A 14,405-nucleotide genomic window follows, 5' to 3' on the forward strand; every position below is an offset into this window, starting at 1 on the left:
TCAAATGGTAAGAACGTGAGAGACTAGAACTCTCATGTACTATTATTGGGATGGACAACTATACAACCAATTTGGAAAACAGTTTGCAGGGGTTTGGGGTTTTGTTTATTTTTTTTATTCAAATATAATCAACATACAATGTTATTAGCTTCAAGTGTACAATATAATGATTCAACAATTCTATACACTTTTGATGGGTCACCATAAGTGTACTCTTAATCCCCTTCACCTGTTTTGCCCATCCCTCACCCAACTCCCTCTGGCCGCCAGCAGTTTGTTTTCTGTATTTTTTTGTTTGTCTCTTTGTTCATTTGTTTTGTTTCTTAAATTCCACACATAAGTGAAATCATGCTATTTGTCTTTCTCTGACTTCCCTTAGCATTATGATCTCTAGCTTCATCTGTGTCATTGCAAATACCAAGATTTCATTCATAATATTTCATTATATATATATGTATAGACACACACCACATCTTCTTTATTCATTTATTGATGGGCACTTGGGCTGTTTTCATAATTTGGCTGTTGGAAAGTAATGCTCCGGTAAACATCCAGTAGTGGAATTCCTGGGTTGTATGATATTGCCATTTTTAGGTTTTTGAGGAACCTCCATACTGTTTTCTGTAGTGGCCACACCAGCTTGCATTCCCACCAGCAGTACATATGGGTCCCCTTTTTCCACATCCTCACCAACACTTGTTATTTCTTATGGTTTCAATTTTAGCCATTCTCACAGGTGTAAAGTGATATCTCATTATGTTTTTAATTTTCATTTTCCTGATGATTAGTGTTGCAAGCAGCTTTTCATGTGTCTGTTGGTCATCCAGATGTCTTTGGGAAAATGTCCATTCAGGTTCCCTGCCCGTTTTTTAACTGGATTATTTGTTCTTTTTTGGTGTTGAGTTGTAGATGACATTTTTTTTAATATATTTTGGATATTAACCCCTTATGGGATATGTCATTTTGTCTTCTCCTGTTCAGTAGGTTGCCTTTTTGTTCTGTTGATAATTTCCTTTACAGTGCAAAAACTTTTTATTCTGGTGTAGTCCCAATAGTTTAATTTTGCTTTTGCTTCCCATGCCTGAGGGGACACATCGAGTAAAATGTTTCTATGGCTGATGTCAAAGAAATTACTGCCTATGTTTTCTTTCTGGAGTTTTATGGTTTCAGGTCTCACATTTAGGCCTTTAACCCATTTTGTTTATTTTTGTGTATGGTGTAAGAAAGTGGTCCAGTTTCATTCTTTGGTATTTTTAAAATACATATCCGTACCAAAACTCAAGTGGTCATCAAAAGTTCACTTAAACAGAGATTGAATAAATTGGTGAAAAAAGGAGGTAAAGTTTTCTGCACATAGAAGATTACCCAATACATTTTAAGAAGGAATATTTATTCCTTATGTTATTCCTTATATATAGAATTTATGTTCTAGTGGGGAAAGGGTAAAAATTGGTAAAGTTTTATATAGCATATTAGAATGTGATAAGTGGTATGGAGAAAAATAAGGCAGGGAAGAGAAATACAGAGTACCCAGTGGGAAAGTTGCTGGATGGTTAGGAAGGGAAAGACCTTACCATGGAGGTGACATTTGAAAGATGAGAATGAGCACTGCAGATAGTGAGGGAAGAGTGTTACAGCCTGAGGAATTAGCAGTAGCAATAATAGTAATAGCTAACACATACTGTTTTGTGCCGGAGCATATATTAACTTACTTAATCTTTATAGTATCCTATAAAATAGGTATTTTTACTATTCTCATTTTATAGATGACAAAACTGAGGCATTGAGAGCTAGTAAGTAGTATGGCTGAAAATTGAACCCCAAGCATTTGGCTCTGGAGTCCATCCTTAGGAGTTGTGTCTAGTGTATTAGCGAAGGCCTTGAAGAGAGAGAATTTCCAGTGTGTTAGAGGAATAGCAAAGTTAGTGTAGATACAGCACAGTGAATTAAGAGAATGATTAGAGCTGAGGTCTGAAAGGTGGTGATTGGAGAAGGGATAACGTAGGAAGATTTGAGTAGACTTAAACCATTTTAATGACTGGGGTTTTACTCCAAAAATAGAGAGCTTTGGTGGTTTTGAACAGGCGAGTAACATGATCTGACTTTTTAGAAAGGTGTTCTTCACTGAGTCCTTCCTCAGAGTCTATGAGTAGAATTCAGGAGGACCTAGAGACTTAGAAAAAATTACATCTTTATTTTCACTAACTTCTAACAGCGTTTCCTTCTTTTAATAATGTAGCCAATAAACTTCAGTCGTTATTAAAGTTACCTGTGACTTTTGCCATCACCAGTAAAGTATTATTGTTGCAGGAGATCCTGAAATATCATTTATGGTCAACATTACTTTAAAATTGTAGTACTTAATAGCTCATTGTTAGATCCCACTTAATGTGATGATAAAGCACATATATTACAGTTTGTTTTTTCATATTTATATATTTTTTGACAACTATCAATATAATTGTTTTTCTTTGTAATCTTATGTATGTCTTATGTCTATTTAAAAACTGTATGGGAGCTCCTGGGTGGCTTAATTGGTTAAGTGGCCGACTCTTGATATTCAGATATATCATGGGATCGAGCCCCTTGTTGGGCTCTGCGCCCAGTGTGGAGTCTGGGGAGATTGTTTCTCTCTCTCTCTGCCGCTCCCTCTGTTCATGCTCTCTCTCTCTCAATAAATAAATAAAATCTTAAAAAAAAATAAATAAAAACGCCATATTGCAGGTGTTTATTGATCTCACCAGCTTGTCAAAGGAGACTGTGGCACTCAAAAATTAAGATTCTCAGTAAGGATGGCTTTGGTTATTGTGGTAACAACGGACTACAGAGAAGAAGGGCAAGAGGAGAAAGAGGGGTACAAGTTAAGAGGCTTTTGCAGTAACCTAGGTGATAGTTAATGGTGAGTTGGACCAGAGTAGTGGCAGAGAAGGTAGGGATATGTAATTGGATTTCAAATTAAGTTTTGAAGGTTGAACCACTAGGAGGATTTGGTACAATCAAATGTGTAACGTGAGAGAAAAAGAAGAATCAAGGATGGCTCTAAAGTTTTTGGTCTGTGCATCTGGAAGGATAGAACTGCCATCACCAGTTGCTGAAAATCCCTTTGAAATTATCAATAGATCTATAATGCTGGATATGTCATAAATTTTTTAAAGATTGACTTATTTAAGAGAGCACACAAGGAGGAGGGGGAATCTCAAGCAGACTCCCCACTGAGTGCAGAGCCTGTCACAGGGCTTCATCTCATGACTCTGAGATCAAGGATCGGACACTTAACTGAGCCACCCAAGTGCCCCATTATAAATTTTTTAAACAGTAACATAAGGCTTATAAAAAGATACAAAGAATAAAAGAACTCCTGGTCTCACCTCCCATATGAATCATGTGAGATGAGATAGAGTTATGTATGTTTGTTAAAAATTAAAAGTTTGGTTTTGGATATATGTTTGAAATCTTTATTTAGACATATGAATATTACTTTGTGACTTGCTATTTCTACTTAGTATGCCCTGGCATACGCAGTCACTAGAAAGAATGAGGAAAACTATTGTTTCTGAAGGTTTGAATGTTTTATAGTAAGTGTGTATCCATGTGTTAGGTAAGTTTAAATGAGAAAAACACATGTTAAAAAATAAGAGAGTGGTTACAGTATGTGATAGAAAAATTTTGTGGTCATTAGAAATAATGAAAAAGATCGTTTTATACCACCATGGAAGGGCTCTAAAATCTATGAATTAAGTAAACAGAAATTAGGTAAAGACAGAATAAATAGGTAAGTGTGTCAGAATCACAGTAAATCTAACAAGTGTTTACCTTTAGAGAGAGACTAGATGGATAGGAAGACGACTCCCCTTCCTTTTAAGCAGTTGAATTTACTAACCTTGTTACATGTATTACCTCTCTAAGTGACCATGATTCATAAGGGAGGTGAGCTTATGGGTTGGTTCTTTTATTCTTTGTATCTTTGTATTATAAATGTTATAGCTTTACATTTTTATATCTAATGTAGAAAATCATGTCTATAATAATCTTTATTATGAGTAAAATATGACTATTTATGACTAGAAGAAAATATTATGGGATATACATTAAAAAGTTAATAGTAGTTTTCTTGCGTGATGGAAATTGAGGTGATTTTTTAAAAATATTTTTCTTTAATTTCTTGTAGACTATGAGAAGACAACGAAATGAAGTTGTAGTTGAATTAAGGAAGGTGAGTCTGAGTAATACTGGGTACTTCCAAGCATAATTCTAACAATATCACAGCATATATAGAAGATACTAAATGTATATTAATCCCAAGTGCCTACCATATCTTTTCCTTTTGAAAACTGAAGGATTTTGACTAAACTTAGGCAGTCTGTTGAAGTTGGCAAGATACAACTTGGCCACTCTCCAAAAATAGAGATAAACGAGTTATGTAGTGTTTTTTTTTCTGTAATCTTTAATAATCTATATAAAGTGAAAGTCTTACCTATACAGTTATACTAAATAGTTCTGCAGTTTACAAGTGTAGTTCTACCCTGAAAAGAACTTGTTCTACCTACAGATTTCATCAACTTTTCAAGTATTAAAATAGGTTATATTTCACGTGTGTTTAAAAAAAAAAAAGTTATAGTTGGAAATACATCTTTAAATTTGTCCCACACATTTTAAGTGAAATTTAAGTGGCCCTTGATTTTTGTAAGGCATTGTTGACTTTTGTCTGATTTTGAACTGCCCAACTTTTGCTTTGACTTTGTTTTTAGGTGATAAAGAGAAGCTCCCAGATGATGTAGAAAATGGTTTAGTACTTTAAAATAAATATATGTTTGGTTCTGGCTTAAACTGTACACTGTCTTTTTTAATCAAAATTTTTTGGTTTTTTAGTTTGTTTTTACATAGTTCACGGTTCATTAAAAATGTAATTTTCGGGGCTTGGGGCTCAAATTAGTGTTGCTTAAGTGTTTAAATCACAATTTGGTTTAATTTTCTGTATTTGCATTTTACTTTTGAAAGGCACTTCCTATTTCAGTTTGTAGGCATAGGATTCCCTATCCTTTGTATGAAACTATTTAGCTTTCTTTTGACTAAAGTTCTTTTTTTGATTTTTTTTTCTTTTAAGAATAAAAGAGATGAGCATCTCTTAAAGAGAAGGAATGTACCACATGAAGATATCTGTGAAGATTCTGATATAGATGGTGATTATAGAGTGGTAAGTTATTGTTATTCTAGTAACTTAAAAACTACCAGGTAAAATTGTACATAAATATAGAATTTTAAGGTGACTTTTTAACTTCGTTTTCCCTTTAATTTTTTTCACAGCAAAATACCTCTCTAGAAGCTATTGTTCAAGTAAGTTGAGTTTTTCCCCCTGTCTTCTTTTGTATTTCTAATTATTATATATCTATATCAAAAATTGTTTTAATTTTTTATAGAATGCTTCAAGTGATAACCAAGGAATTCAATTAAGTGCAGTTCAAGCTGCTAGGTAAGTTAAATTTTGAGGATATACTTAAATTTTATAACTTACCCAGGAGTTCTGTTTGAGTTTTCACTGTATTCACTGTACTGTCACTCATTTTTAACTTTGATGACAAACAATAAAGAACAGTCCATAAACCAACTACATTTACTTTAAAATTTTTTTCTCTGATCTAGAGTATTAAAATTGGTAGCAGTTTTCTAAACTCACAAATAAATAAACTTAAGTTTCAGCTTACATAGTACATACAGATTCTAGGGAAGAGTTGTTTTGACAGGTTATTGCTATCAGCTAGTAGAAAAACATTATTTATTAAAACTTCACTTTTTATTAACAGGTTTAATTTTATAAAAAGATTTTTCATCTCCTTCCTAGGTAGCTAATTCTTTTCACAATCCCTATTTTAATCAAATAATAAATTGAGTTATAAATTTACCGTAACAGTGTACAGGCAAGTAGATATTAAGATTTAGGGCTATAAAGTTTCCCAGTGTACTTCCAGGTAGGAATATTAAGTTATTTTGCATATTTCTGCTGTGAAATCTATGTTTTAGAGGTGTATGCTCCTATATTTTAAGGGGAGAACCAGAGAAACTTTTGAGACCTTTGTATTAATGAATAGGTTGGAGAAGACATGGTTGTTTCATAGTACAATACAGGCTTTGCTTTCTATATTTAAAAATATAAGAATAATGCTCTGTATTATTATTAGTAGAACAGAGACACTTACATAATTGATCCTATTTATAGAATTTCATAGTGGGAGAAGATTTCAGTGGTCTGTCAATATCTTAGCTAGTACATGAATCTTTTATTTAAAAAATTTATTAGAGTTTTCCTACTTTTGTGTGTTCATTTCAAGTGACCTAGAACAGATAGGAAAATTACAGAATTAACAGTGTTGCCCACTGTAGGTAAAAGAACTTCTTAGGGCTTGGTTATGTAGGAAGAAAATCACAGAAGTAGTCACATCTCAAAATGGCAAATTAATGTTTATAGATAGAATGATTAAGAAATTGATACATTATGCTCACCATTTTCAGAGTTGATTATTTGAATTTTAAAGGAGCTTTTCTCAACAGGAGTTCTACAAGGTAATTAACGCCTTAAGGCCCCTAAGACTGATATTCTCAAATTATGGTCTCTGGATCCCAAGGAAATCCTGAGACAATTTTAGGGGTATACAAGATCAAATCCATTTTCACAATAATACTAAGACTTTGTTTGCCTTTTTTTAATGTGGTAACAACTTACATTGGTGTTGAAAAAGCAACTGTGATTAAAACTTGATGGTACCTTAGTGCAAATCAATTAGTGGCACCAAAGTGGTTTCGTATTATATTTTATAGATACTGTATGCAGCATTGTGCACTCAAAAGAAAGAAGGCCATTTCTAAATCTTTAAGAATGTCCTCAATGAAGTAGTAGAAAAATTTATTTTATTAAATCTGGAACCTAGATTGAGAAAGACTGGGTTATTTCCTACTTTGCACTAAGAATTTTGCCATGTACTGTGGAAAATATGGTTAAAAAGCATGTGGTATAATTCTTGCTATGCAGGAACTTTAGAACCTAATTGAGAAGGCAAAGGTAAATTAAAAATAGGGTGGTACTCAACAGCAAATATAAGCATATGCTGTGTAAATGTTCTTGGAATTCAGAGAGGATGTTGTGAAAACATACAAATTGAAATGGACTTTGAATAGGTAGAGCTTGAATAGAAAGAAAAGAGGGCATTCCAAGTGTGGGGAATAGGATGTGAAGAGCCTGGAAATGAGATTGAAATGGTGAGACAGACAACTGATCTATTGTTGAATTACAGAGAATAAGATTGGTTAGTTAGGTAAGATGGAGCCAACTTGTGGAGGATTTAAGCTAGGTCAAGGAGGTTACATTTATTGGGTAGTAAATATGCAGCCATTCCTTGGTTTATATAGGGGAATGATCTGATTAAGCTTTCATAAACATTGCTATGCAGGGTATTCAAGTGGGTGAGGATTTGTGTAATCTCTATGTCAAATATGAATTTGAATTTAATTATATATCATTAAATTTCACCAGAGTATGTATATCTGTTACAGGAAGCTTTTGTCCAGTGATCGAAATCCACCAATCGATGACTTAATAAAATCTGGAATATTGCCTATTTTAGTCCATTGTCTTGAAAGAGATGACAAGTAAGTACATTATTTTAAAAAGTAATTTAGAATGTATCCTGTGCAGAAGATAAGATTTTCTAGTAGTTTGATCTTTAAAGAAAAATAAAAGGGCTGTAAGATGGAGTTGAAAAGCTAGTGAAAAACAGTGCAAAGTGTGTTTACACCAAGAGGTGAACATAAAGGCCAAAGAGGAACTTGAGAATGATGCATTGAACTTTTAAGCTTTGAAAATTGGCAGAAACTAGTTTGGCTAATAAGTACTTGGGAAAACTGTTTGGGTAGTCATATGCAGGTATCTTAGTAAAGAGTTTTTGGGTCGCCTGGATGGCTCAGTTGGATAAGCGTCTGCCTTCAGCTCAGGTCATGATCCCTGGGTCCTGGGATTGAGCTGCCTGCATAGTAGGGAGCCTGCTTCTCCCTCTCCTTCTGCCCCTCCCTCCCGCCCCCATCCCGTTCGTGTTCTTGTGCCCTCTCTCTCTCTCTCTCTCAAATGAAGAACTAAAATCTTTAAAAAAAAAAAATTTTTTTTTTTTTACTAAAAATAGGTGGGACGCCTGAGGAAATTGTATGCTTTTTATACTGAAGAGATATTATAAGTAGTCATTAGAGGTTTTAAAAAAGTGCTGGATGCATAGATACCTTTTAAAACAAAATATTTAATACTTTTAAAAATGCTTGAGGGGAGGATGGTTGGTTGATATTAGATTTGGGTCAGTGTGAAAATCCCTACTGTTTAAAATTATTTGTTCTTTGTAGTCCTTCTTTACAGTTTGAAGCTGCATGGGCTCTGACAAACATTGCATCTGGAACCTCTGAACAGACTCAAGCAGTAGTTCAGTCCAGTAAGTTGGTGATTAACAGATAAAATTGTGATTTCTTAAACAAATCAGTAAAAAAAAAAAAAAAATAGTGATTGTCTTAAAAGAATAAAGCTATTTATATTATAAAATAGTAGCTACCCAATCACAGGGTAGTTGAAATAGGCCAACTGAAGTATGTTACTTTGATCATGTTGTCCCAGTGACTGACATTTTCTATTTTCAAAAATTCATTTGATGCTAAATCTGAGAATATTTCCTAATCATGGTAGCAGATTACATTATTGTAGTTACACTTTACTTATAGAACATCATAGAAATAAAGGTGTTTTTCCCATTGCCATACTACCTCTTGGCCTCTCTTAATGAGATTTTCATCATTCGGTTTAGAGAAATCTTTTATAAAGTAGTCCTGTTGAAAAATGGCTTGAAATTTTTTCATTGTTACTATAATAGGATTGTTTTTCTTTTATGTTCCAAGAGATGTAAGTGGAAAATTATTATTGGAAGTAATAACCTGAGTATATTGTTTTCGTGAATACTATTTAATTCTTCTGTCAAAGAAATTAATAATTTTAAGAAGGTACTTTTAAAATGCTCTTCATACATGTGTAAGCAGTATACTTGTGTAAGCCTGTTAAAATCTTAAGCACTAATTTCTGCCTGATTTTAAAGAGGAACAAAGGTGTTATCCAAGTAAACATTTTATTATGTTGACATTTCTGTTGTAATATTACATAGAATATTAATACTACCTTAAATCATGATAAAACTGGCTTAATTTTGGGTTTAAATGGGTTTTGTTTTTGGTTTTTTGGCTTTATTTTATATAATTGACTATTCAGTAAATTTTATAATCTCAAGATAGTGTTTTACTCTCTCACTTTTTTTCCTTTCTGTTTTATGTGCTTTTTCAAGATTAGAAGGAGGCTTAGAATTTGTTTTAACACCGCCAATCTGTCTTGTTTTACCAGATATAATAAATGAATGAATTATTTTTTGAGTGAAGCATGATTTATCTATATGTACTTAAATAGCATTTTTCAAAGTAATATCAGAAGAAAGAGAAAATAGAAGAATCATTTGTTCAGTGCGATAGTATTCTGTTTAGACACAGTCCTTTCTCTGTGTTTCCCATCCTTGTTACAAAGCAAGGGTGCTGTAGAGCAACAGAACCACTTTCTGATTCAGGAGGTCTCGTGTGATACAGGAGTCACTGGCCTGCCTAAAGACCCATGTGATGTTATTTTTTTTAATTGAGGTGTAAATTAGTCTTAGATATATGACATAATGACTCGAAGTGTATACACCAAGACATGATCACAATAAGTCTAGTTTCCCCTGTCATATCAAATTACATAATATGCAGTACAATATTATTGACTACAGTCACCATGCTATACATTTCATTCCCATGACTGACTTATTTTATGATTGGATGTTTGTACGTCTTGACCCCCTTCTATTTCACCCACCTCCCAAAAGCCCTCCCCTCTGACAACCATCAGTCTGTTCCCTGCATCTGTGAGTTTTTGTTTGTTCATTTGTTTTGTGTTTTAGCTTCCACATATAAGTGAAATCATACATTATTTGTCTTTCTCTTTTCTGACTTATTTCACTTAGTACCTCAAGGTCCATTGATGTCCTAATTAGAAGTATTTCATCTTTTTGGTAATGGTTGAGTAGTATTGCATCGTGTGTGTGTACATACACACATCTTATCCATCCATCCATCCATCGTTGGACACTGGTTGTTTCCATATTTTGGCTATTGTGAATAATGTGGTAATGAACATAGGGGTGCATATATCTTCAAAGGTTCTAAGTGGTTTCACCATAAATATCTTTGCTGAAAGCATTTTCCCCACATAACTAATTGGCCATAAGGCAATTTTGCTGTAAAAGGTATAAGAATAACTGGTTGACAGTTTGACTTGATGGTTTGTTGCTTTCATCAGCTAGTTGACAGTTTGCTTTTATTTCTGCATTGACACAGTACTTCCATTTTTATATTAAATAAATCTTAGCCCTCGTAATAGTCTATACAGTGGCAGAGTTTTGAACCCACATTTCTCATAGAACTTTGGAACATCTGTCAATAGACATGTGGTAATATGCTGAGAACAAACAACAGTGTAGAAGACTTTTACAGTGCAAAACAAAGCGGTTACAAATATGCATCCTTGTATTTAGAAACCGATACCTCTCTTAAGGAAGAAAGAAATTTTAGCAAAAAAAAATGAAAACATGTGATGCCAGACGAAGAGATGAATCAGCAAGCAAAAAAAAAAAAAATGTATAATGTTATGAAAGAAAAACTTTGAGGACAAGTGCTTAGGTACAGTCTGCAAAATAAATTATTTGCATAGAATTGCATGAATCTACACACATTTTAAATGTATTCAAATGTTTTGTATTTTGCAATAAAGTCTTGTTAATTTTGTTAATGCATTTTTCATGTTTTGTTATGTCCTTTTTAATAGATGCCCCTCTTATTTTTGTGAATTTATCTTATATGGCATAATTGCCGTATGGCCAATTAGTTGTAGGGTGAAGATATTTGTGGCAAAGATGCTTATGGTGAAAATACTGGGCACTATTCTTTAATTTGTTTTCATTTTCTTCAGATAAATACCCAGAAGTGGAATTGCTGGATCCTATATTTTTAGTTTCTGTATTATTTTCTTCTGTTTTTAGTTTTTTTTATTAGCTTCCATACTGTTTTCCATAGTGGCTGCACCAATTTATATGCCCACCAGCAGTGCGTGAGGGTTCCCTTTTCTCCACATCCTGTCCAACACTTGTTATTTCTTGTCGTTTTGATTCTAGCTATTCTGACTAGTGTGAGGTGATATCACATTATGGTTTTGATTTGCATTTCCCTGATGATGAATGATGTTGAGCATCTTTTCGTATGTCTGTTGGTCATGTGTATGCTAGTGCTTTCAGCACTTTGAATATATATCATACCACTCCTTTCTGGCCTGCAAACTTTATGCTGAAAAATCTCTGATAGTCTTATGGGGTTTTTCTTGCATGCAACAAGTTGTTGCTCTGTTGCTGCTTTTAAGATACTCTCTTTAACTTTTGACATTTTAATTATAATGTGTCTTGGTATGGCTCTTCTGGGGTTCATTTTATTTGGAACTTTGCTGGTTTCCCAGATCTGGATATCTCTTTCCTTCCCCAAGTTAAGAAAGTTTTTAACCACTATTTCTTCAGATAAGTTTTCTGTATCTATCTTTCTCTCTTCTCCTTCTGGGACCCCATTATGGGAATGTTGTTCCACATGATGTTGTCCGGTAGGTCCCTTAAGCTATCTTCCCTTTTTAAATCTCTTTTTTGTTTTGCTGCTCTGTTTAGGTGAATTCTACTGCCCTGTCTTCCAGGTCACTGATCCTTCTGCTTTATCTTATCTGTTGTTGAATGCCTCTACTGTATCTTTCAGTTCAGTTACCATGTTCTTCAGCTCTGTGACTTTTGTTTGGTACTTTGTTATATTTTCTGTTTGTTGAAATTTTTTCCGTCTTCATCCATTATCTCCCAAGATTGGGGAGCATCTTTATGACCATTTTTTTGAACTCTTTATCAGGTAAATTATCTCCATTTCAGTAAAGTTTTTTTTCTGGGGTTTTATTTTGTTCTGTTCTTTAGTTTACTTATTTAACTTGACTTTCTGTGTTTGTTTTTATGTATTACGTGAAACAGCTACCTCTTCCCGCCTTGAAGGAATGATCATAGGAAGACAGCATGTGTTTCAGTCAGCTATCTGTGCTATACTTTGGGGGTGGTAGCCTGCCACAGATTGTTTCACTCCTATGGAGCCCAGAAATGAAAAACACCCTCCCTACCCCCAGCTACCAGTGCCAAGCATTCAAGGGGTGTCCCTTATGTGGACTTTGTGCTCCTGCCAGCTTTGGCAGGGCCACAAGGGCATCCCAGGCCAGGATGATGCATCCCACTGGGTTTGGTGAGGTGGAGCTGTACCAGTGCTCTGTTCTGGAGAATGCAGGGGTGGTGCAAGTATCGCTAGCAAGGTAGAGTGTATAAAAAGTGGCACCTGCCAGCCCCCCCATCCCTGGAGAGAAAGTTCCAGCAGACCTTCATCCCTTAGGCAGATGCTTTAAACTTACTCAGTGAACCTCCTTAACATGCTGTAGTCACTTTTCAGCCCACTGCTTTTGTGCTGGATCCTGGGGCATCTGGGCAAGTAATCTCTGAGAGCGTAGTCCTGGTTTCCTATAGCCCTTTGGGCCTCTTGGACATTAGCCCTGTTGGTTTTCAAATCCAGACGTTTTGGGAGTTTTTCTCTGGCGTAGGTCCCAAGGGTTTGGGTGCCTGATTTGGGGCTCTAACCCTTCGCTCCTCAGAGATATGCTCCATATTTATTAAATCTCTCCTGCTTATAGGGCATGGCTTTGTTAGGACCGTAGTCTCTGCCTCTCCTGTCCATCTCAATGTGACCATTTTATCCTTTGTTGTAGAGGAACTGTTCAGCTAGTTCTGTAGAAAGCATTATTGTATATGTAGCTATAGATTTGGTATGTCCATGGTAGAAGGTGAGGTCAGCCACCATCTTGAACTGCACCCTCTTGTTATTTTAAACTTCTTTATTAAAAAGTTACTTCAACAGTTGGAGTCCCTTTTTTCCTCTAAATTTGAGAATAATGCTTGAATCTTTAAGGAATGAATTAATTAATGTATTTATTTTTAGGAATTGATTTTTAATTTGGAATTTTACTCAGGTTTAATTGTGAGTGAAAATTTACCAGCTTGATTTGATATTTTTATGTTAAAACTGTTATTTTAATGCTGAGTAAGTGGTTTGCTAATCAGAAATTTTATACTACAGTTGATATATTTTTTAAATATATTTTTGATAGGTTCCTTTCTTAGATTTCAGCAAAAAAGGATTGATTTTTGGTTTAGAGTATAGTATCTTCAATCCTTTTTTTTTTTTCCAGTACTATTGAGATGTAATTAACCTCTGAGACTGTCTTTAAACTTAAATGTTAATTTGTGTTTTCCTCCTTAAGATGCTGTGCCACTTTTCCTGAGGCTTCTACATTCACCCCATCAGAATGTCTGTGAGCAAGCAGTGTGGGCACTGGGAAATATCATAGGTTTGTATAAAACTTGTAATGCTAGTCCAACAATTGTTGTTATCATATACTGTGCAATAAAAATGACTACTAGTAGTTGAAAAAGAAAAATTATCTTTTTCTGTACTGGTTTTTGTTAAATAATTTATAGAAATTATAGCTGTTTTAAGTGTAGACCTATAGTAAACAGAATGAACGTTTTGTTGCTTATGATACCCATAGTAGCTTTTTGTATGTAGTCAACTCTTTTTTTAATTATACAGTCAACTCTTAATTATTTGAATAATTATGAAATATGTATGTGATAATAGATCTCCTCTCCCTCATTATTATGTTGATGGATCCATTTTATTCCTTAACTCTCCATTGTCATAGAAACTAATAAGAAAAAAGGAGGATGCACAACATAAACCAACAATTTTTCTCCATAATGACAGTTCTAAAAAGAGTCTTAATTGAAATTTTTACTATCCTGGATTTTAGTACAGTAAAATACACTAATGTTATCCATTATCATCATGACCTCATCATCCAGGAGGTGTTTGTAGCTTATAGACAGTGTCATTAAATGTTGAATACCATGATTACCCTACCTTTCAGGTTTTCTCTGACATAATTATAAGAAGAATAATTAAAGACAATTCTAATACTTCAAGATTTGTTTTTAAACTAGAAGACAGACTTTACCCAAACTTAAAAATTTGAAGAACTATATGTCAGTAATGTGCAAAAAATATCTTACTACTTTATGTTGCTTCTCTTGGCTCAGAGACCTAACATGAGAACTTGGTTATTGTTGTCTAAAACTTCTGTATAAAAGTAAATAGTGTATTTAGTTAAAATATAGAAATCAGCATACTGA

The 14,405-nt window shown here is 34.0% G+C and overlaps 1 protein-coding gene across 3 annotated transcripts in view; it reads left to right on the plus strand.

The window, feature by feature from the left end:
* The window catches only part of KPNA4 (karyopherin subunit alpha 4), a 54,758-nt gene that overhangs the window by 18,772 nt on the left and 21,581 nt on the right, over positions 1-14,405 (plus strand). For all 3 annotated transcript variants that reach the window (XM_026497401.4, XM_048216138.2, XM_026497402.4), the window contains 7 exons: positions 4,169-4,213; positions 5,105-5,194; positions 5,305-5,334; positions 5,418-5,470; positions 7,546-7,641; positions 8,380-8,465; positions 13,478-13,564. In XM_026497401.4, the coding sequence (XP_026353186.1) occupies positions 4,169-4,213; positions 5,105-5,194; positions 5,305-5,334; positions 5,418-5,470; positions 7,546-7,641; positions 8,380-8,465; positions 13,478-13,564 (487 nt within the window). The remainder of the gene's footprint in view (positions 1-4,168; positions 4,214-5,104; positions 5,195-5,304; positions 5,335-5,417; positions 5,471-7,545; positions 7,642-8,379; positions 8,466-13,477; positions 13,565-14,405) is intronic.

Source organism: Ursus arctos, unplaced genomic scaffold (genome assembly GCF_023065955.2).
Source record: "Ursus arctos isolate Adak ecotype North America unplaced genomic scaffold, UrsArc2.0 scaffold_20, whole genome shotgun sequence".
NCBI lineage: Eukaryota > Metazoa > Chordata > Mammalia > Carnivora > Ursidae > Ursus > Ursus arctos.